General features: G+C 32.4%; 6 protein-coding genes across 10 annotated transcripts; 2 read left to right on the forward strand and 4 right to left on the reverse strand.

Annotated features, from left to right (window-relative positions):
• Positions 1-339: 339 nt before the first annotated feature.
• Positions 340-7,633, reverse strand: LOC107189335 (mitochondrial glutamate carrier 1-like). 4 transcript variants are annotated; one of them, XM_015577837.1, is made up of 8 exons: positions 7,371-7,633; positions 3,968-4,037; positions 3,666-3,800; positions 3,382-3,531; positions 2,420-2,556; positions 1,167-1,352; positions 908-1,058; positions 340-677 (listed from the first exon to the last, which is right to left on the reverse strand). In XM_015577837.1, exons 2-8 carry the CDS (start codon positions 4,006-4,008, stop codon positions 539-541), a joined length of 939 nt encoding a protein of 312 aa, XP_015433323.1. In that variant the 5' UTR covers positions 4,009-4,037; positions 7,371-7,633; the 3' UTR covers positions 340-538. The 4 variants fall into 4 exon arrangements, with proteins under 4 accessions (XP_015433323.1, XP_015433324.1, XP_015433326.1 ...); XM_015577838.1 differs by lacking the exon at positions 7,371-7,633 and adding an exon at positions 6,232-6,255; XM_015577840.1 differs by lacking the exon at positions 7,371-7,633 and adding an exon at positions 4,766-4,833.
• A 2,070-nt stretch (positions 7,634-9,703) lies between these two features.
• On the forward strand, positions 9,704-12,077 carry LOC107189300 (uncharacterized protein CG4449). Its single transcript, XM_015577795.1, has 6 exons — positions 9,704-9,779; positions 9,868-9,940; positions 10,915-11,014; positions 11,203-11,409; positions 11,554-11,698; positions 11,785-12,077. Exons 1-6 carry the CDS (start codon positions 9,704-9,706, stop codon positions 12,075-12,077), a joined length of 894 nt encoding a protein of 297 aa, XP_015433281.1.
• Positions 12,078-12,175: 98 nt separating this feature from the next.
• On the reverse strand, positions 12,176-15,486 carry LOC107189358 (histone H4 transcription factor). Its single transcript, XM_015577874.1, has 5 exons — positions 15,002-15,486; positions 14,399-14,730; positions 12,989-13,304; positions 12,606-12,903; positions 12,176-12,543 (listed from the first exon to the last, which is right to left on the reverse strand). Exons 1-5 carry the CDS (start codon positions 15,484-15,486, stop codon positions 12,313-12,315), a joined length of 1,662 nt encoding a protein of 553 aa, XP_015433360.1. The 3' UTR covers positions 12,176-12,312.
• A 1,334-nt stretch (positions 15,487-16,820) lies between these two features.
• On the forward strand, positions 16,821-18,751 carry LOC107189301 (tRNA modification GTPase GTPBP3, mitochondrial). Its single transcript, XM_015577796.1, has 4 exons — positions 16,821-17,025; positions 17,238-17,458; positions 17,567-18,279; positions 18,467-18,751. Exons 1-4 carry the CDS (start codon positions 16,821-16,823, stop codon positions 18,705-18,707), a joined length of 1,380 nt encoding a protein of 459 aa, XP_015433282.1. The 3' UTR covers positions 18,708-18,751.
• Positions 18,752-18,878: 127 nt separating this feature from the next.
• On the reverse strand, positions 18,879-19,768 carry LOC107189302 (TP53-regulated inhibitor of apoptosis 1-A-like). Its single transcript, XM_015577797.1, has 2 exons — positions 19,634-19,768; positions 18,879-18,965 (listed from the first exon to the last, which is right to left on the reverse strand). The coding sequence occupies exons 1-2, from the start codon at positions 19,766-19,768 to the stop codon at positions 18,879-18,881; spliced, it is 222 nt and encodes a 73-aa protein (XP_015433283.1).
• Positions 19,769-21,413: 1,645 nt separating this feature from the next.
• Positions 21,414-24,068, reverse strand: LOC107189367 (7-methylguanosine phosphate-specific 5'-nucleotidase). Of its 2 annotated transcripts, XM_015577884.1 has the most exons (6): positions 24,012-24,068; positions 22,766-22,864; positions 22,535-22,604; positions 22,030-22,382; positions 21,682-21,912; positions 21,414-21,515 (listed from the first exon to the last, which is right to left on the reverse strand). In XM_015577884.1, exons 1-6 carry the CDS (start codon positions 24,036-24,038, stop codon positions 21,414-21,416), a joined length of 882 nt encoding a protein of 293 aa, XP_015433370.1. In that variant the 5' UTR covers positions 24,039-24,068. The 2 variants fall into 2 exon arrangements, with proteins under 2 accessions (XP_015433370.1, XP_015433371.1); XM_015577885.1 differs by lacking the exon at positions 22,766-22,864 and having other exon boundaries at positions 24,012-24,063.
• Between the last annotated feature and the right edge of the window lie 406 nt (positions 24,069-24,474).

A 24,474-nucleotide genomic window follows, 5' to 3' on the forward strand; every position in this document is an offset into this window, starting at 1 on the left:
ACAATGATAGTTCGACGAATAAAAGAATAAAATAAGCGAACATGATAGTAAATCCTGGTCTTTGTTTTGCATTCAATTATAATACTGGGTCGGAATCAACGTTATTACTGTCAGCGTTGATTTGGCCCTGTTATGCAACAGGAGAACCTTGACTATCAGAAGTGTCACAATAATATAAGAATAAAGAAAAGCAAAACAATGGAATTGTATCTGAAATGTCAATCAAAACTATTATGTATTGTATAATGCAAGTGCCACTAAAATTCGGAACTATTGACTTCTCATAAAAAATTGATAAATCCTATGTAAAAATAATTATTAACTTCACTTATCGGTCTATTGAGAATTCGTTAAAAAATTGTTAGCCTTTGAACGGATTTTCCAATTTCGATGATCAAGGTACCGAGATAATTCAGCCCAATTCACTTACTGGACAACTAGTGATACGTACTAAGCGAAAATACATCTATAATACGCCAGTTATTGTCAGTTTAATCCCAGAGTATTTAAAACGGCGAAACGGAGTAGACGGTAATGTTTATTTAAGACCCAGGGCCCATTCCGCAACGCCGAGGTAGTATACAGTTTGTGCAATCCCGAAGAGGGGCGCTATCACGATCATTCGACAGGCTCCGCCTTTGAAGAACGCCGTTGGTCCTTCGTTCCTCATAGTTTTTCTGTAAGGTTAGGTATCTTTTTTTTTACAAAATACCTATTTAACGTCACCATCTACCACTACTCAAAACTTTTTTTCTCTTTCGACTCGAGATTCTATTATACAATTATTGGATAGTACTGGTCATCAACCTTCGTTTGCTTATGACTTATAATGTTAAAGGTATGCTTTTAGCAAACTCAAAATCCTCATTTTGAACACATTTATGTACATATGTGTATACACGCTTACCCTATACAGTCGAACACGCCATTATATGTCGGATCTCCGGGAGCCTTTTTAATTACTTGCAACCTAGTTTTGATTACATCAAATGGATTGACCATCAGAGCGGCTGTAGAGCCAGATAAACAACCGGACACAAATGACCACCAAAACACAGCTGGCAATCAACGCAAAAATATTAATCAGATTGGGTTCGTCAGAATATCAAACTGCATCTATGTAATGTATATTTCTGAATAGGGCATTTAAATTAATGCATACTTACCGGTACCATCCTCCCGTTGGGGCCCCAAACTATTCAGTCTAGCAAACATTGGGAAGTAGATTACTGAAAAAGTGACATCTCTGAGGGCTGTTGCCCCAGTGCCTTGGTAGAGTCCTAAAATACCTCTCTTTCGAAGGAGATCTTTCGTTAAGGACAGAGCTGACACCTTTGGCACAGCTTTCCCAGCTGCAATAAAAGAATAGTTTTGTCTTATTGTTTCTTAAAACATTAATCATCAGAGCATTGGGTAAATATATTAAAAACTTTTCATTTGACGCATGAAAAAAGATTCTATAAAATAGTATTGCTTAACATTGGTAAAGTGTATAAGGATTTTATTAGACTTCTTGAAAAGACATTTTGTGGGTTTTTGCTCTATAAGTATCGATCAATACTAGAAAACACATGAAGTTAATTCATCGTTTTCATAGTTTTCATAGTTTATGATATCAGTTAGTGAAATATTTTTTCATAAAACGACCCGTGAACGACTAGCATAGGCGACACACAAAAAGAAATCTTAAATACGATAAAGAAACAACACACACATGAAAAGAGTTAGGTGTAACAAAAAGAAAATGACACTTTCAGGAAACAGGTGACGAGTGAACCAATATATATGTAGTTTCTGTACAGGGGAAAATTCAATCATTGCTTTTAAAAGAAAAACGGATTCTCGGATATCAAGGGTAAATGTATGCATGTCTCATTGGGCAGAGAAAATTAGAACGGATGAATTGATACTGGCTTATTGTTTAAGGAAACAGAAGAAATCTACAAACAAAAGGGAACTAAATTTTTCAATTTTTGAAAATAAAAATTGTTCGTCGTAAAATACATTAACAATTAAGATATCTACTACTATATTCGAAACAGATGCAGTACTCTCAAACCGTGTTTACCAATCTATATTCGATACACGCTGTCGTCCATCTTCAACTAAATCTCTTCCTTTTCCTAATTTTATTAGGTATCGCGGACGTATCACATAGCTGTAAAAAACACGAATCGAACGAAATGAATCCACGAAATTATTCGGGAATGATAGACGGCCGAAAAAGTTTGTCGAAAATAATATGCTCTTAAAGGGGCAAGATTTAGGCCTGGAAGTTACCGATATCGTTATTCGTGAACATGTACAAATTGCAAGCATTTAAGATTTAATGTAACTAAACAGTTAAATAAACATTTAAAATCATGATTTGTCCCATTTTTATCGTAAGTATAAGAATTGTAAAAAGGTCCAGAGCTACCTTTCTTTGCTTCCGCTGCCACGCGTCCTGCATCCTGCATTTGAATTTTTAGCAACTCCATAGGAGTTGTGACGATAATCTGACATGCTCCTGCTAGGCCGCCGGCAAGCATCTCACGTTCTACTGGCAGTTGCTGTCTGTACAGAGATTAATAAATGGTCATTTTCAAAAATTTTTAATATCGATGCTAACAGTTCTGAATAACCGCAAACACCAGCATTATAAACAGATAAATACCAGTGTTTTCTATTGGTGAATATCAGTATTGGAAAAAATATTAGTATTGGTACTCTCTATTGTTACTAATATGTATGTAGACTGTGGATGTTTATGCGTTTATAAGCTCCATTGACTTAGGAAATGCAACAAAATGCATATATACATTTATATGTATATGTTATTATTAATGTAGTAAAGTAAAGCCTCTAGTGTAAAATTCCACATTCTGCCCTATTTTAATTTTTAGATACCTATTAGGTTCACACTGTAATTGTGAATTGGCATAAACTTGCTTCCGCAGTCTACTAATATGGATGGCGTGACGTGAACTAACATCTGTAAAGTATACGTCCAAGGAGTTTAAATACTACATAATTATTATAATACAATATAATAATTAATTGTTAATATCTTTCTGTAAGAATTACAGAATGTTCGGCAGAATTTAGTGTATCGGAAGTACAGTATTCCCTTCCATATAGCCGCACCTCTTGGGTCCTGGCAACGCGCGATTATAGAAAACAGCGGACTCAATTCAGTGGACACAATCGATCGTTTCATTGGCTCGCGACTCGTCAGGTTCTCCTTTATCAGTTCTTCAACGGGGTATATCTTCTCCCTCGCCGTCTATATGCTACAGATGGTGATGTGATTATAAGGAGGTCGTGAAAACGCGATTATAGAGAGGGAATACTGTACACTAGGTAGTGTACACACTCGTCGTAACGTAGAAATTCACTTACCCAGCTCCGGTGGACAGATAATGACGAAAAGTATCATTGGCAGTGAGTTTAATTGCTTTCTCGGGCGTGATTAATAGAATATTTACAGCAGACCCTTTGTACATGCCGAAATAACCTTCTGCTCTATAAGTTTTCTTAAAACAGTCCAACCTGAAAAGAAGTTTAAAATACTTGTTACGATTTGAAAATTGTTCGATCGACCTCTCGAATCTTTTGATATAACCGTACACAAAGGTACAGAAATAGTGTGAAATTGTATTTTATACGTCGTATAAGCTACTTACATGCTTTTGTACATTTGTTCCCCATTAGGCCCGATAACTTGATTCTGTAATCGTGTTTTAACCAAGTCCAGTGGGAACACCACGGAGACACCGATAATACCTGCGATTCCGCCATTTATAATTTTTGGTAGGAGTCTATAATTATAAAATAATCCACGATGCGGATTCATTACCGATTTGTTCGCGTATTTCTTTATACAATAATCAGAAACGATTTTATTCAAAGATCCATGAAATTTTACCAAGTGTTCAGTGTTATGTAATATTTACATTATTAGAAAGAAAAGTCAATTTTCACTTACTTAAATTGTTTCGGAGCTTCCACGCTGTCCTTATTTTCCATTGGTATAACTACAGTTCAGACGTTTCTCCCTGTTATGAAATTACATATCCCGTTATTATTATACGTGTGTACACGCTGTAAATAATACGACGATAAACACAATAATACTCGTGTGACATATTGAAATACATTCTTACGTTCTTACGTACTTATACATCTTACAACTGTCATACTTGAAAATCTCGAAAAAATGTTATCAACGTCCTTAGGAATTCGAACTCGAACTTGAACCAGAGTCGTGTCGTCATCGTGTGTTCTGTTTCGTATTCTTGTGAAAGTATTTTCGATCGTTCCATCAAAAGTAGTAGTATCTAACTCCGAGTGCAAATAAATGCAGAACTTTCAAATGATATTTTCCATTTGATCTTTGAACTATTGGTGTTAATATACAGTTAGCGATTAAACACCGTACGATACAGGTAATCATCAATTGTGGCCGTGTATTCGTTGGATAACATTTGCAAATTTTCGCGGCATACGCAGTAGTACAACGTTCGATCCTTGGGTTACGAAAGTGGGTTTATAATTAACACTTTCAGCGAAGATAATCTACTATACATACGTATGAAAAATAATTTACAGTGCTACACAATAAACGCTCTGGTTGATCGTACTGTAGAATACAGGATAAAAAATAACTGCAATTTTGCAGCTTTGTTCCCGAGCATGTAATAGAAATATACGTGTATGATATATGTATAAGCATTCGTATGAAATATAGAAACAGAGATGGAAACAGAAAGGTGAACAACCAAACCTGTGCGCAATCACGTGCGTGGTGTTTTCGTAGTGTATTAGCATCCTATGTAGTCACGTGCGTGATTCGCGCAAACACGAAATGTATCCTTTTACCGCTTCACCTACCGGGTGTTATTAAGTACGGTTTTTAGAGGCAATCATTAATTTTCAATCCGGATAATATAGTCTGACCAACAATTTTCACCTTAATTCTAACAATTATAATTCGTAAACAACGTACACATTTAATGTTATTTTCTAGTTGTAAATAATTAATAGTATTACGTTGTAAAAGAGATTTTTCTGATTTTTATACGTCTTTATAGTTTTAGATTTCCTATTGTATTATTAGGACAAAGCAGCAGCACTTTGTGTTTTCTAAAACTGCGGACTGCGAATATGTTAATGAACTTCTGGGTGTAAATGTGTTGTCTCATAGAGTCATATGCAAGTTACGGAGGATATTACGTCCATTATTTGTGATTAGGGGCATCCAAACACCTTCGTATATACGTATACACTATGTAAACATAATAACTTAAATGGACCCTGTCATTCTGGCAATGTTGGCAATCGCTACTACGATTCCCTGTGCATAGAGAAGTATGACCTGGACACATGATCGATTTCTTACGAAAGTCCAATCCTCCAGCAAACGTCACATTCGAACGTTCGAAGAACTCGGTGAATCGATGTGTCATTCAATTTTTCATATAATATTCGTTTCTTGGATTTTTTAAGTGCTTAAAATAGAAAAATGCGACTTTTCAAGTGTACGGAAAATGATCATAACAATTAAGTGTGCTCAATCGAGTTTTTCTTTCTGAATTTTATACAATTTTATATATTTATTACGTTATAAGAATTTATCGATTCACGATAGGCTTTTGACAATTTCTGATTCAAGAAAGCTTATTAAATAAACCCCGATTGATAGAGTATACATTATAAGATGCTCAAGCAGCTAAAGTGTATACTGGGGTGGTACAGCGAATACACGATATGATCTAGTACCGGGCTTTGACAGGTTCCGAATACTTGATACGGTCCCCGTTAAATGATTTTCAATGAGTTCCCCGATTTCGAGCACATAGGATCATGAAAGGTTTCCGATTTCCGTACAAATGCCGTATAAATGCCGATCGATCTCGTCTTCGTCTCAATTAGATAGTTCGATTAGGAACTAAATATACATATGTATAGTTTCTACCCGACGAAACATACGTATCATCGTGCAAGGATTAGTTTTACATCAGACGAATTTCGTACACATAATAAATTGTTACAAGGACCAGCGAAATTTTCTCCACCAACAAGAGAAATATGTACTTACTCTATACTAATACCTACATTTGTAAATATTCTACTGTAAACGATAATAATTAAACCAATTCCATTAAACCAAATCCAGAAACAGAACGAACGTGACATACGCAGCGTGACTGTTTTACCAAAAACATTATCACTGGGTCACATGTGACCTACCTAAGTATCTGTGTTGGCAAACTGTCACCTGAAAAATGAGAATGGTTTGAAATTTCAAACCCTGTGAAATATCTAAGGTATCTGGACACGTACGATATTCTCTGGAAGTTTTTGCTATTTTTTTTCTCCACCGCGAAAACAATTCTCGATCTATTAACAGTTCATTATAGTTTCCACATTCTGTTAATCGCAAAAATTATTTTCAATTATTATTTTCAAAGGGTTAACGGTCTGATTACAAAAACCCGGATTCTTCGTTTAATCCTTACATTATCGTGGACTGAATTTTTCAACGTCCTTGAAGTTTACGACGGTATAACGGAAAAATTCAGAACATATTACGTAACAAATACGAGTGCACACAAGATATGCGTAACTGCAGTGAACTCTGTCAACACCAGATATGAAACACGATAAAAGGCTTTTTGACAGACAGTTGATACTGTGTATAAAAATGATTTTTCTTATGTTTTCGAAATGTATAATATAAGTCCGAAATTTCAATCGAAACATCTATAAAAACATTAACAAAATATCTATTTTAATAAGAATGTGAAAAATAAAAAAGGATAATTCTCAAACGCTCATAAACAAACAATTGAGAATAAACATAAAGTCGTAAATAGGTACTAAAACACAGGAAACGCTAATTTAATGGCCGAATAAATTAATGTAAATGTAGAGAATGAAAAAAACAACGACAGCAATACCGAAAGGCAAACGTGTATTGAAACATATTCTGATGCAAAATGTTAAATACGCGAATAAAGGACCACAAAGTAGGTTAAGCAATTGGCCATACCACCACGTAAAACTGTGCGACTGCAAGGTTAGGTTTTAAGTAGTGACAAAATTTGACAATGCATTTTGATACCTTGCGATTGCTTGCGATCAGGACAATTCATAGAAAAGGGTTCCTCGGTTACACAAAATTTTATATAAAACGATACGATTGTATTCATCGATTTAACATCGAAATGGTGTACCGGCCAATTCGTTCGATTTTTAAAGAATTTAAACGCGCGAAATGTGTCAGTAATGACGTCATTGTTGGCAAACAATGTCTTATCTGTACAGTTAATTACGGTTGCTATTTCAGAGTGACAGTTAACCGGAAATTAAGCAGAAGACCTACTCACCGATCGAATGTGGCCAGTGGTAGGTTACAGTATCTCGTTCAGGTAAGTCAGTTCTTATCATCAATAGCGGTGATAAGAATAACGAAGGAAGCTCAATCAATACCAGGCAGTGTAACACAGTGTAACTGGTGTAACTGTCATGATACTGGAAGAATTTCGTCTTCACCGAGGATCTCAAAAGATAAAAGAGACCACCACGGCACTGCACGGCACGGTCCACGGGTAGAACCTATGTAGAACCGTCCTTCACTTACGTCACAGACCCACGCACCAATCCCAATAGCCTGCAATAGCCTCTAGGAGCGTAAAAGCTAATATGCTGTATGTATATGAAACAAGAGAAAGAGAGACAATTTGAGGGATGATGCCAGATGATGCCCTCTCCCCGCAGCTTACTCTCTGTATATGTTTTAAATGACATGAATTAACAATAAAGTGGTATGTGGTATGCTATCAAGTGTATATATCTAACAGGATTGAAATCTATTTATAGAATAACCCACTGAACAACCAAAATATCATATCAATTTAAATATATGTATACTTAAAACGATGCTTTCATAATTAATCGTTCCACAGTGGGACGATGTTTGCGTCTAATTATTCGATAATTAATCATTGTAAAGAATTAAACGCCTTTATTCAGTAAATTCCATAAATATCTTACATAAAATTCTTATTAGTGTGGGTTAGAAAAATTATCTCTTTTGGTTGTGTATGCGCATGTGTGTATGACGTCAGCAGTGAAAGGGTTGAATTGTACTGACATCTATAAAGCTAGATGCTACGAAAAAATATGTACTATAATTTAGATCAATATTTTATATTTTTCAATTAATCTTTTTTAACGATGAAATTTTACTTAATCAACAGACAATGAGAACATTCAAAGCATAACAATCATCGGTAGCTTCTGCAAATTAGCACTGCACCCGACACTACAACAACAAAACCGACTACATATAGAATATTATGACACATGAAACGTCTCTCGTTTCGGCTAATGTCTCTTGATAATGAATCCATGTTGTACGGTGACAATTATTTTTTCTTTCAATCTTTTCAATGGAATTCAATGGAAAATATTCCCATTTTTCCATTATTAGAAATTTTCACTTACCTGTCGGTATGATTTGGCTAGCAGTTTGAGCGAATTGCCACGGGTGGCGCCACCGGTCCAAAAAATAGTGGTATTCCGCGATTAAATGCGATTTTGACTGTGTTCTGGTCGTTTATTGTTCTTGTCAATGAGAGGGAATTAATGTACGTTCTTTATGCTACAAATCGAGTGTTTTGTCTAGACGAAAGGTATCCTTATAACGGTGTAAGAGCTGTCCACATGTGAACTAAAGGGGAAGCGTATCACGGGAAGCAGTGATTTGAACTGAACTACCAGCTCCTTGTAAACGGTTGAGTTTCGATAATTATTGATAACTAAAAATAATCCCAATGACATATGTAATTAACTTCACAATTGATTTCGACGATATCGCTGAATGCTGAACTCGAACAAATTAATTGTCTAACAACAATTCCTTGTGGAGTATTTTTCTTTATCGAATACATAAATTAAAGTTTAACTACTAATAATTGTTGACTGGAAATATAATTATGAAAATGCACTTTAAATTACAAATTTGTAATTAAATTCGGAAATTCAGTTCTCCATTTGTGACTTAAGTTCCAATTATTTATAAAAAATGAGAATGTTAATTACGCACTTTAAAGATTTGTGAAGATTTTTGAAACAGTTTATAAACAATTACATGTATGTAACTATATGTGTATTATATAAATTTCCAGCAGGACTAATCCACTTTTTGCATTTTTATTATACTTTATACAAGTACATATGTATACATATGTAAGTACATATAGTTGCCTGATGGCGGTAGGAGTTACAATTCAAAACAAGGTTTTGACTTGGACAAATCTATTTAAATAGATTTTGAATTTCAAACTTTTACCGTTTCCTTTTTCAAGTATTATTAGTGCTCTATAAAGTATACACAATGATTATTTGCTGTATTCATATAGACTAAGGAAACGTGTTACTAAATATACATATGTATACTCTGTGGTTACAACGTTATACTGGCAAAGTGTTTAATTTTATTCTGTATTCCTAAACATTTATTTTGAAATATTTCTATATCTCTGTGAAACATTCTATTACTTTGTTACTGTAAGACAGTGTAAGCTTATAATCTATATCTTTAAAAATAAACACGAAGGAAACTGAACTAACCTCGTTTTATATTTCGTATAAAATAATAGTGTTTTAAACCCATTGTGCTTTATTCGTGTTACACTTTTAAACAAACGTTCGAGTGATGGACACAGTGCAGATAACAAGTTCATCCGAGGATGATGATGATATGTACTTAAATTCTGTAGCAAAGCTGAAAGGTATGTAAATAGTACCACGAAGATTCATCGTCGGATCTATTATCGAATTACTTTACGTTTCTTCATTTTTATTGTTTTATTTTTACAGAATTGAAAAAGCAGACGTCATCACACTTAAACAAAGAAGTGGCTGAAAAGTCAGAAGAAAAAAAAACAGAAGGGTTTAAGCATATCTGTTACATATAGAATAATGTTCAGAAACAGTATAGTGATTTCCTTCGAATTCTCTCTTATAATCATATTATAATTTGATTAATGTAGGGGAGGCTGGGGTAGAATGTAATAGTATTTAGGTTTCATGAAATAAAAAAGTTTGTATTTTAACTACAGATGGGAATGTTAGTTTATACGGATGAGTTGGAAATTCCAGATTAGTTCTATAGTGATGTAATGTTTTTAGATTAATTCTTCAAAAAATATTACGACCGTGAAAATTGTCCAGGATGAATTGTTACTTTTCGCCCTACCTTGGGATACAAAGTAACAATGTTGGTTGTTACGTTGCACCATAAATATAAAGACAACAAATAATCAATAATAGCTAATAATATTACAAACAATCAACATAACATTATAATATTCTATTTAATTGGCTCAACACAGCATTATCTCTTAATCAATAGGTACTCAACATAACATATATTAGCACAGTCTTTTTATAATTAGCACAATATAACATTATCTTCTTAATGAGGTCAATTAATTATCATAATTTATTGATTATTTGTTATCATAGTGATCTCTTTTATTTAAAACGTTATAAGCCCTGTTACAACCTACCCCTGTTACTTTTAACCATGGTCTCCCACATTATAATTTTTATACATGAATGAAAAATAATTGTTTTACACGAAGTAGATAATTTAGATCAGTCTTGTCAAAGTTTTATTCAAGAGTAAATCATGCTTTTCCTATTTCAACTTCATTCTTTAAATCAAGTTTATTAACTTTTGTCTGCATTGAGTGCAATAATCTTTGAATTTTCTGTTTTTTATTATTATTGAATAGTGTTTGTAGATGTGTGTGTGTGTGTGTGTGTGTGTGTGTGTGTGTGTGTGTGTGTGTGTGTGTGTGTGTGTGAGGGATTTCACACGTAGACCCTAATAAAATTTAATAGAACCCTTATATCTTTCAGAATTGAAGTTCCTAAAGTGGATGTTGTACAAAAACGGCCAGGTCGAAAAACGAGAGCTAAGACAAATAATTCTGGCACACGAACAAGACAGCAAGGAGATGTAAAATAATTTATATTAAGTATATAAAATTGTATAACACAATTGAAGATCATGCAAAATAATATTCATTTAGTTCATTTGAAGAGTACTTCATAAATTTAAGGAAACTTTACATTCTCAGTGATTAGAAGAAAAATGTATTTCTAAATTTTATAATCATTGTAATTAATGTTAAAACTTTTTTGTAGGAAAGAGTTTCACCAGAACAAGATTCAGATTTGGAGATTGTTTCTGTCGAAGAAAAAACACAATCTGTCGAGGAAATACCAAATTCAGCATCAAAAGATGATTTAATAGTAGAACAACTTGTTGATTTAAGTGAAGATGAAAACTATGATATAGATTTCAAAATTTTATGGCGATCAAAAAATATGCATCGTTTAAATATTCGCCAAGTAGGTGGTTCTATATAATTTCAATGTAAAAGTATGAATAGATAGATTTGTAACACAAAGAAGTATTATTAAGGGCCTTGCAGATTACTAATATCATTATTCTTTTTTATCGCTTTAAAGAGGGAATTGGTTTAATTGTTACAGAATGAAAATTTTCGAAAAATATTCGAGTATTTCGCAAATCTGGAGGATGTTTCTATAGATGAGATTTTGATAACTAAAAAAGATAAAACTATTAAAAAGAATGATACTCCAACTTCTATAAATTTGTCTGTAATCGATATACTAGGTAAATTGATTACCAAGTTTTAAGCAAGAATATCAAAATAATTTTCGGTTTTTATTACAAATAATTTAATAAGAATATTTTTATAGAGGGAGGTATCGTGAAAAAGGACAGTACTATGCTTCAGAAGAATACAGAAGGAAAAGTCGATGAAAACGTCTGCATGATAAAAGTACAAACCACGAACAAGAAGAGTTTGACAATACCCGTTAAGCGGGATGATAATTTCAAAAATCTCTGGGCAAAATGTGCGGAAGAATTAAACACCGAAGAGACGAAAATGAAATTATACTTTGACGGGGAAGTGATTGCAATAACAAATACTCCCGATTCATTAGATATAGAAGACGAAGCTTGTTTCGATCTTCGTCTGTCTTCGTAGTAAAATATATTATTCCTAAGTTATTGAAATATATTTTGATATTTAATATGGAAAGTTATTTAAAACATACATGTGTGAAACAGTTGATTTACCAAAAGAATTCATTACTGCAATATTCCAATAAGATTAATTTTAAAATAGGTATCGATAAATTAAATGAGGGAAAGCAGCAGGCTGTGTAAAAATTTTTAACTTTTTATAAAAAATGTATATTTGATCTCTATTGAATTGTGCATTAAAACTCGAAAATCAATGCCGGCCCTTCAGAAGGCGGTAATTCTCTAGTTTCCTGCGCTTCCACGGTTCTGCTTCTGATTATATTTCCATCTGCATCTGTCTCATCAATTGATATTAAAATATTCGATATAACAGGCATGGATTTTCCTTCATAACCCTCTGCTGCGATCTTTTCTTCAGCTTCATTCCCATCACATTCCTCCGCTTTATCATCCAAATCTTCGCATACCTTGAAAAATGAATGTCGGTTTCGCTTGTATTCTGTTATTTAGATTTATTAAAAAATATTACCTCTATTTGAGGCACACCGGAACTTCGATTCAATTTGATTTTATACTTTTTGTCTTGAAACTTTGGTTGTGCAACAGATGGAATACTTTCATCTTCAACAGCTTCGTATCTGACCATTTGCAATCTATAACAACCGTCCTCATCGTGAGTATATTGAAATCTTGTGTGACCGCTAAGCAGTTGTAATTTATGGACTTCGATTAAATGTTTTGTCAATCTGTAACTCTTCCTATACTTTATGGGACATTCATGACAACAATACCACCGTACTTTCTTGCCATGAACTCGTTCTATATGCCTTCAAAAACACGGATAATTATTTATCAATGTAGAAGTGAAATATTCCATTGTTTCTTTTATTCGGAAATAAAGAATTTTATTACCTATCGAGAGAATAGGCGCCCTTACACGTGTATGGGCAGCTCTCCATGTGACACGAAAAGTTGTGTCCATTTGTGTGCACTGACATGTGAGAATCAAGATCCGGCTGAGATTTGGCAGCATGGCTACAAAGCTGGCAAGGAAAACTTCTAGACGAAACGTGCCGGTATCGAACATGTTTGGCTAAGCTGGCTGGTGTATCGCAGCTCATATCGCAAAGACTGCATTTATAATTAAAAATATGCGTTCGCATGTGATCCCTTAAAATTCCTTCCGTGGGATAAAATTTGTTACAATGAGAGCACTGGAAGCCCTGAACTAATAACCAATTTTAATTATTATTAATTTAAACAATATCACACTTATATTATAAATGAATAAGGGGAAGCGTTGAAAAAATGTTTTGTTAAGAATATTATTTGAAACACAGGATAACGTTTCGTTGTATGAAAATTATGTTAGTACTGTCGGTGAAAGAGCTTTCGTGGAGCGGGACCCCCGACTGATTTTACAACTAGGCACTTTGTGGGTGACCGAAGGCCCATTGATGAAACCGCAGCCAGGGCCGTCGTGCGTATCTTACAGAGGTATATTTACTTTACATCTCAGGCCCCTGTCATCTCTTGCTCAGTAATATCTAATTTACGTATTAATAAAGGGTAACATATAGTTGTCAAAGATTAGGAAATATATAAACTTCTTCCGTTGAATGTTGCAAGTTAAACATTCGTTTACGACGAATATGTATTTGCACGAATATAATAGCAACTCTAGAATGGCAAATTAGTTTCTTTCAATCTTGAAAGGTAGATGACGTGTCATAAAACCGGAATTTCCGAAGGGAAACTTCAAAATTAATTGTAACGGATTGGAAACCGACGAGTCAGGACCTAGAGGAAATTCCGGGTCTTTATTAGATCACCATGTACCTTGGGTCGTCCAGGTATCGTCATTCTCTACCTGCCTCCCTCCGCCTCTCTCTCTCTCTCTCTCTCTCTCTCTCTCTCTCTCTCTCTCTCTCTCGCTCTCTCTCTCTCTCTCTCTCTCTCTCTCTCTCTCTCTCTCTCTCTCTCGCTCTCGCTCTCACTCTCGTTAATTGGTTACTTTTGAATTTTTCGTAACAGCCAATCATTTGTATAACTTATTTCCAAAATTGTATGCTGTACCAAAATTTTGTTAAATATACCATAAAGAAAGAAACAGTTCCGTGTTGACATCCTATGACTCTGAACGAAGTTCGAGTACCATAAAAGTCTCACATTACGGGTTTCATGGCCAAACCTACTGCCTAGTTGTAAAATCAGTCGGGGGTCCCGCTCTACGAAAGCTCTTTCACCGACAGTAATTGTATATATTATATGCAAAATAAATAATATTCTATAGTTACTTAGTACTCCGAAATTGTACTGTACCATCAAGCGGAATTTGTCGTTTGCAGTGTACATGAAATTTTGTATTAGATGCAAATGTAGCTCCACAATCAGGGCAAGCAACAATTTTTTCCTTTGTGTGTCGTCGCATGTGCTCTTTTAATTTGTACAAATTAGGGTAGAAGCTACCACAACCCGTCCATTTGCATTCTAGACCACCCTCAACTTTGTTACCCCGTGGGCATTCCTCGATGTGAGCAGCTACATGGTACAAGTATAGCTGATAATTTCTCATACGTTTTAAACATTCCTCCCAGCGGCAAAGAAGAGGCGCTGGAAGATCCACAACATTTTTCCATTCGGAGTCTCGGCGGAAAAAAACCTGTGTAATAAAACATTGAAATTTCATTAAATAGTCGTAATAATTTATATAATATGTTGCATTAACATTTTATACGAAAAATCGTTTTTCTCTAAACACTATTGCTTAAGCAGTATAGCTAACAATATTTCAAGCAAACAAATTAAAATTTTGATTATTTATTAGGTTCAAACGATTTTTCACGAATTTTTCTTTATATTTATGAACATTTTTAGAAAATCCATTCTAAAATAATCAATTTTACAATCAACATAAATAGGATCCATACCGGCAATTTAATTCTGGCGCGAATATTTGATCCAATGCATTTTAATTTTGTATGATATGCATGGTAATTCACATGTCTCGAAATTTCGTCAGGATCGTTATTTTCATAGAAACAACCAATCCATTTGCATACGTAAACGTCAATGCCCTTCTCATTGGTTCGTATACTCAAATCAGACACATGGCCCGCCACGTGATTCACAAATCTCTCAACACGATTGGTTTCGTATTCGCAATTGGTCCATCCGCAAGAGAGATGATAAACTTCGCGTTTTAGCGGCAAACCGACTCTCCTTCTTTTCGTACCGCATTCTGATATTGAATCGAACTCGGAATCGGTATTATAACTATCATCGTCGTCGGTTTGTTTTCGTTTCTGTTTGTCTTCATCGGTATACGTGAAATTCTTCTGAGACTCTACCCACTCGTTACACCGTTCCTGTACATCTTTACTAGTTAACTTTTTCACGAATTCAGCCATTTTTCTTTCGTTTAACTTTAAACTTGCATAGAATTTACAATTCGAAATTTATGTAAATGTATGTATAATTACATTTTCATCTCGCTGTGTTATACGCTATTTCGTCTGTTCACAGAACAACAGTAATGAAAACTAAAAAGTTTAACTAAAATTCTGAAATCAAAATAAGTACTTGTCACAGTCTTTAAGTTCCACCTTACTTATATTTCTTGTATCAATGCCTATTTATATAGACTTAACGGACTTAACACTTGTGTTTAAATACCTAACCTGTTTGTAATATAACGCGTAATAAGTATCAGAAAGTAAAGTGTTGTATTTACGAACGTTCTCTGATATTTCGTTATCGAATGTTTAAATGTTTCTGATCAAACGAACATGGAAATTATCGGCTGCACCAACGGGAACGAAATTCACAGCTTTTCGTTCACGGATATCACTGCTAGGACACTTCAATGAACACAAGAGATCTTCTACAATTTATGCGCTCTCTTCCGGTTATTGCACTGTTTTGTAGATTTTTCGTAAAGTTCACGTTTTCCTATGAAATTATGCGAAGAGACCGATAATTACAGTGTGCATGTTACATTCGACACTCTTTGATATGCGACAAGCACTTTAGCGTTCCGCCAATTTTAACTGCGCGTGCGCGCTGAAAGTTTAAAAAACATTTTAAGACGTTTGACATTCAACAAAATATAAATAGAATATTATAAATATATTAAAATGTAACAGAAATAATATCTGCAATAATTATTCCAAGAAATAATTTGCAATGCAAAATGTATAGTGTAAAAGAAATGAAATATTACTGGTATTTCTTTCGTGTACAACTTATAAAAGAAACAGTTTCAACAAAACGCTCATTGTTTAAGTACATAATATTAAAAAAATCGCATAAATGTGTTCGAAAACATAGAAAATAAATTTATAAGTATCAAACAATCATTTTTATGACATGAAATTTAACAAGTGAATATCAATAGATAAAATAATTACACAAGTTAGATATATATTTTCCTTTTAATCAAGCTTAAATATAACTATATCACTCATTGTCTGTTTTTATAAATTACACTTATAGAAATATACAATAATCAAATAATATAGAAACATTATACATCTTCTTTATAATCAAATTTAAACTTTTTTGCAAAACCTACAATTTAAGGAAAATTTATTCCTTCTATTAAAGGATTTCTGAAGTTAAAACAAAAGTAACAATATCAATGTTTTTCTTTTTTATCGCAATTTATGATTAATACAGTTTACTGTAATGGATTATTCTTTAACTATTGTATTGCATTTATTTTCATTATCTTATAAATATAAGTATGATTGACTTTAATCCCTTTCATCCGCTAGGATATGGTAAATGTGGAGTAGCAGTAATTCGGATATCTGGTCCAGAGGCACTAATTGCTCTACAAAGAATGACTAAAATATCCACTTTGAAACCTAGAAAAGCTATTCTGCAAAAGATTCATGATCCAAAAACAAAAGAATTTTTAGACAAGGGTCTATGTCTTTGGTTTCCAGGTATTCTAACAACCAACATAAAAGAAATACCTTGGCAGAATATTAATTCCTTAAGTAAAAATATTTGGACAATACATTAATTATTGTAATATAAAGAAATTATTAAATTACAATTAATTAAAACTGAATAACTAGAAAAACATTAAAAAATTATGTCACAGAGTAGTACTTATATCAAGTAAATATGTTTGCTAAATAATGAAAAATTTCAGAACCTAATTCATTCACTGGAGAAGACTCTGTAGAATTTCATGTTCATGGAGGTCCTGCAGTAATAACATCAATCCTCGATGCACTTTCGAAATTGCATTTTCAACCTGCACTTCCTGGAGAATTTACAAAAAGAGCTTTCTTGAATGGTAAAGTTGATTTGACCGAAGCAGAAGGTATAGGAGATCTAATTGATGCAGAAACTGAAAAACAACGCAAACAGGTACAGAATTTATCATACATGTAAAATGTTGATAATTCGAATGAATAAAAAATTCTTTTGTCAAAATCACCTATCAGTAAATAAAATTTATTATTTAAAACTTAATAGGCTTTTAACCAAGCTGGTGGTTCTCTACGCCGTCTGTATGACTCTTGGCGTACGATCCTTTTAAATTCTCTTGCAAGCTTAGAAGCTTACATTGACTTCTCCGAAGAGCATGGTTTAGGGTCCCATGTTTTAGAAGATACAAAGATCACACTGCATAAATTATGTGGAAAACTTGAACAGCATTTAGCCGATGGAAGGAAAGGAGAAATTTTACGAACCGGTGTACGCGTTGCCATTCTTGGAGAACCGAATGTAGGAAAAAGCAGTCTTTTGAACCTTCTTTCTAGAAGAAATGCAGCCATTGTCACCTCCACTCCAGGAACAACAAGAGATGTTATTGAACTAACAACAAACATCTGTGGTTACCCAATGATTCTTGCAGATACCGCCGGCATTAGAAAAGACCCAGAAAATGAAATAGAAGTAGAAGGCATCAGAAGAGCAAAAGAATGTACAAAAAGAGCAGACATTGTTATATGTATAATAAGCGCAGAAAAGAAGTTTGCATGTTCTTTTCAAGAGTTTATGGAAAATTATAAAAATTGTTTAGAAATACAATTAGACAATGTTCTGATAGTACTTAATAAAATAGATTTACTTGAAGAGATAGAAAGACAAAGATGGAAAGTGTTTAATGTTGTTGCTATTTCATGTAAGACAGAGGAAGGTTTGCAACAACTTATAAATGCATTGACAGAATATTTTCAGAAAATGTGAGAATTTGATTCCTACACCGAAATTACAATATTGTAAAATGTAGCACATATACCTATCACCAAAGTAGTAGACATTTCCATATATATATATATATAAAGAAAATATTTGATCCATATTAAGTATTTACTTATGTATAAAGTAATATGGATCAAGCATTTTCTTATTTGAACTTTTTAATTACAGATGTGGTGATCCAGCTGAAGAGAGTCCTGTGATTAGTCGTGCAAGATATAGAAATCATTTAACACATGTTGTAGAATACATTAAAGCATATTTAAGGAAGACAGAAATCCAGAATTATGATATGGCTATATCCTTACAGGATATTCGATGTGCAGCAAGGGAACTTGGGAAAATAACAGGTTCCATAAACAATGAGGAAGTACTCGATATTATTTTTAAGAATTTTTGCATTGGTAAATAAGAATTATTTTAAAAAATGATCTAATTGATTGTAACATCAATAGAAAGGGAAATATAATTACAAATTACATTGTAACAATTACAATCATTTATTTAACAATACCTCATAGCATTTTTTCTTTTATAACAAAAAAAAACATGAGAAAAGAAAATTTTATTAAAAATACAGTTGTCAACCTTCTGTTGCCTTCTCTTTCTCGGTTCCCAAATGTGTTACATCAACGTCATCCAGGTTTATTTTCTGATCCTTCATAGCTTGCTAAAAAGCAATATAAATGTAATACATAAATTATACCTTTTCTTGCTGTGAAGTCACGATAATTCAATTTAAAGACCTATACTGTCACATTAAAAACCGTTTGAAAAATAAAAATAACTGTTTTTCATATTCTATTCAAATGATTATGTCACATTACAAATAATTACAAAAAAGTATTTATTTATAGTATCTTCTAGGTTATGGTATCAAAAGAATTGTAAAACAGTATATAACGAATTGATATCCACTTTCGATGATTTCTGTATATACATGCATTTTACTATTCCATCATCTGACTATCATTAATTTTATCTAAAACAATAATTCACACGTGACTTGATAATATTAAGATGAGGTTAATAAAACTATAAAATATTATAATTTGCCCGAAACTATAGTAACGTTTACCTTCTTCGTTTTTTAATATTTTAGAACATTACATTACCACTATTTTGCCCCCCAAAAAAGCTTAACAATGTAATATTTATTATACCGGTTGAAATACATACATATCTTCCAATCATTTTATCATGTGATAATTGATTTTCTCAAACATGATGAAATACTGTTCCAGTGCAATATTAAATGATTAAAAAATATTAATTATTTCTCATTTTCATCGCGTTGAAAAGGAAAATGTGCAGTGTAAATTCTGCTGAGTAACTTACCGCGACACATTCAGTATAAACTTTAAGCAACGCTGCACACTCGCTATCGTCATTAACACCACGTAAAAATTTTTCAGAAAACCAAACATTAAAGCAATGATCATATTTCGTTTTTAACTCTTTACAAGCCTCCATTATCTATTGTTGCGTATGTTTCTACGGTTTCTACCGGAACTTTTTAACCCTTTTAACTTTAACGCTCACATGTATATTTGTTAGTTTCAACATCAATGAAACTAACACTGTATCTTCGAGTATTGATTGATTAAGTAGATTTCAATGGTTTTGGTTGAGAGTCATACAAAACAATTTTTGAGTCTACTGGTTTCAGAATTTAATTGTTCTATTCGTTTTCAGTTAATTCGATGTGCAATAGTGAACTTTTACTTAAAAGGGTGATAAAGTAGAGGTTGTTACCGAATACAACACTCTGCTTAACGATCTAATGAAACGTGAATAAAATTACACTCTTTTGTGTAAATTTTCTAGAACATAATTTTGTATATTCTACGACAGTAATGCCAGTTTTAAGACTCTAAAATTTGAAAAAAGAACTAAAAGTGTGACTGATGAAAGTAAACGCAATTTAATTACCTGCAAACATTGGTTGTATTGTTTGAAATAATTTGAACACATCGAATCGTCAAAGTTTCCTTTCAGAAATTTTTCAGAGAACCAAACCTTGAAACAGCCGTCGTACTCTTTTTTGAGGTGATTACAAGATTCTGCGATACTGTTCATTTAACTTTTGTGTACACCACTAATTTAGTAAGGATAATTATGTTGGTATGGTTTCCTGTGATATTTAAAAGAAAATTTGATTTCCAATAATTTTACTCTTAATTCACAAATTATGCCTACAAAAAAAATTTTATTTGAAATTTGTAAGTTATAAATCATTTGCCTTGAAATAAAATCGATTCGTATCAATTATTTGGATCGAGTTTGTGTCTCGATTTTGATTTCAATTACGATATTCTGATCGACCGAAATCGATTAATCGAATTGCGTTTTCTATAAAGTATCTTACAAGACAGAATGTTATTCATTAAATTAAGTTTGTTTGTACTGGAGAGAACTATGATTTAACATTCAGTTGTTTTAATTAACAAAAATTTGGTAACAACTTACGTCCAAATGTCCTTTTGAAAGTAAACTGTAGAAAGCTTTCGTTATTCTAATCACAAGTTATTTTGTGGTTATAGTAAATGAATACGTTGCACCATTCAGTCAGTGGGTAATGGTTCTCAACTTACTTTTCTTAAGTCATTCTATATACACACACACACACACACACACACACACACACATACATACATACATATATATACTTATGTAGAATATCACGCACGATAGCTTGACGCACATACGGAATTTCATGATAAAACGTGATTATTCGGGTAAAATTTATTAGATATTCTTTATTATTCTTTATACGTTCTCAACAGTAATGTAAATATCCTGTCATTACAGAATATATGAAAAAAAAAAAAGTTTTCTGGTATTTCAAAATAAAAATTTTATGTTACATTTCGAGACTTCATATACAACTAAATTGTAACAGACAATATATTATTTATTCATTCTTCTTAACGAAACTAACTAGATTTGAGTAATTCCTGTTAAAATAAATAGGCCAAGTATACCTAATATACAAGAGCACATGCATTTTGTGTTAAATGCATAATAATTACATCGGTGAAATGATGCCAAGACATATCACACAGAATGAATAGTTCATAAATAAAATACAAAGTTACATAATATATTTAGTTATTAATTATAATAATCTTTGTAGAATGTCAAATGGAACTTGCATTGTCTGGTCATCAACTAAAACAATATCAAATACTTCCATATAGGATGCCAGGCTAGTGTCAACCTAAAAAAAAAAATAGTATATATCTGAAACGATTACTGAATGTATTTTCATGGAGTAATTCACTATTTGCAAATACATTATTTAAACATCATTTAGTATAAATACATAAAAAAAATAATATATCAAAAATACTTGTAAGTTGCTTCATCAAAAGTATTACACTTACATGATCATAAAGGAAACCAATTTTTAATACTGCACATGTGTCTGTCATACCATCTACCATTAATGCATCACCTATAGTATCACCCATTAGGAGAACATTTTTTCTTCCGTCAAGAACTTTAAAATATTCTTGTTCTATGGCATGCTCATTTTTGTTGAAAACATGAATCAACCTGTCATTTTCAAATCCTGTTATTTTTCCATCTCTATGTTTGAGAAAATTCGAGATCAACTTAACATGAAAACAAAAATTATTAGTAATATTACATTGTTATTATTACCGATTACAAGATTATTACAAAGCATTGAAGTTGGAAAAACTTTTATGTAACTACTTTAAAAGTATCACCTTTACATTATTAAAGAGAACTCCTTGGTTTCTTAAAATAGCTTCGACAACATCCCCTAAGCCAGCACTGAAAACCAGCACTGGAACCTTAGCAGCATTCAATTTCTTAAAAAATTCTTTTGTACCATCTCGTAAATCAGTTCCATAAATCCTAACCACTTCTTCTATTTCATTAAGATCAAACGGTATCCCTTTTAATATCTTTTCTGCTGCAATCATCCAGTCTGTCATTGCTTCTGCTTTTACTTCAACTGACAAATGCGGATCAATTTCGATTGGTCTATACTTGTGGTAGAGACGTTTTGATTCTTCTGAGTAAGTCTGTGGCAGTTGCTTGCATTTACCAAAGATCCCTGTACATTACAATCAATTGTCATAACCTTTATGAAACATAAATTTTAAAAGGATTTACTTATATTTTATTTGCAATGATATTTATGAAATACAAGTTTAAAACTCTGTTAGGTTAACTGAAAAGAGAAATATTATTCGTGTATGTACATACCAAAACTACTAAGGACTTTTTTCCCATTAACATGTTGCTTTGTTAGTGTTAAATCAAAATCTGTTACAATCTGAAAACAGATTTTTTTAAATCATATTGCCATTGAACTTTGTAAATGTATACAATAATAATACCAAACTATAAAAAATGACTGTTTTCATCATTTTCATTTTATGTTATGGACTTTTAAAGTTATAACACTTACAAGAAGTATTTAAATGATAATCATACCTGCAAAGAATTACATCCATCACTTAAAATTGCGTTTATTATCTTCATAAAACTTTTTTTATCTTTGATGTGGACATTTCTTAATTTCAGTGTTGGAAACTGCATCAGGAAAGAAGATTTAAAAAATGTTCAAATATTTAAAATACTAGAAAATTTTAGGTGTAAATTGCTTAACGATAAATTGTATTGTCATATAGGTAAACATTGGTTATTTATTAATATCCGTTAGAATTTAATGGTACATCGAAAACATAAAAGTAATTAAACTTATATGTATTGATGTATATATGTAAACCACTGTACAAGAGGTTAACTTGCTTACGACGTGTCATCCTCAGATTGTTTTGTATTATTTAAATTAAATTTTAATGTTGCAAAATTAAGTATAGACGTAATAATAACTTGTCCGTTTGAAATATTTTCTTATTTTTCATGTATAATAAATCGTCTACGAATTGTTAAAATTATAATAACAAATTTGTTAGGTATATGAAACATGTAAAAAATGTGTAATACTAAAATCGATCTGAAGGTCTATATTTTATTTTAACTTTGCATATTAATATAATAACTTTGTTCGTTTAGTGATAACTAACGATTCCATTTCTGTCATTTAATTTTAATATCTTCATTGTAATTCTAAATAGTATGATATAAAATGTGTACAACTTATATGTATACACAAGATATATTATTTACGCTCCAAGCTTAACATAAATGTACAGACTAAGTTCATAACAAATTAATCTTCTCTTGGTGTTCTTATCAATTTTTTTCTGTCAACGAATGCTTGTTCATTGTGTAGATGAAAATGAAAACATTTTATTTTTGGTACATTATTACTTCTTGACACTATTATGGTATACATTATAGTATTATTCTCTTCATTTTCGATGTGTCGGAGATTTTTTTAAAAAATTGTGCTATTCCGCACAACTTATTTTGCAGTAATATATGTAAATTATATGTAAGTTATTACTCCAATTATAGAATTTTCTACCATAATTTCATAACATTATTTACCTGTCAATCGATTTTTAAAATTATTTATCAACTAATACATACATATTCCATGTTTACATCATTATTCAGAAAAGTTAACTAAGAATGATTTAAAAGTGAATAGACGAAGGAAGAAATCGTATTTAGGTTATGTCACGCTAGATTGACCGCCAAAAGATTGAAATGGGACAAGGCCAAGCACGATTGGCTAGCCGAGAATCCGCGAGAAAGTTAAATTACTTACATCGTCCAGGCTCAATTCAGGAGTCATGGTCTTCCTTAGCGTGACGAGCTGACCGACGAGTACAAAGCAATGCAAAGTTTTACACCTTCTAAACTATTCTCAACTATTCTGACAGCCAGCGGTTTGCAAGCCGTTGAAGAGCCGCCACGGACCCGATCGACCAATCAGTTGCGCCGACAGTCACGTGATTTCGCAATAACCAGTCACATGACTTCTCCGTTACTGTTTTCCTGACCGCGTTAGTCTTTCAATGTTTATTATTTTTACGATAATTAAACTGCCGATTTTATGCATATGTAGTAGAGTTGACTATATAAATTTCAATAACATAGGGTCTTTATTGATATTCGATAAAGTCATTTTCAGCTTAACGAATTCAACAAGGAAAAACATTCATTTCTGTTTATTTATCCGTTTCCGGAAGTGAAATTTGCACAAATATGTACACAATCTACAAATCGTG

Source organism: Dufourea novaeangliae, unplaced genomic scaffold (genome assembly GCF_001272555.1).
Source record: "Dufourea novaeangliae isolate 0120121106 unplaced genomic scaffold, ASM127255v1 scaffold142, whole genome shotgun sequence".
NCBI lineage: Eukaryota > Metazoa > Arthropoda > Insecta > Hymenoptera > Halictidae > Dufourea > Dufourea novaeangliae.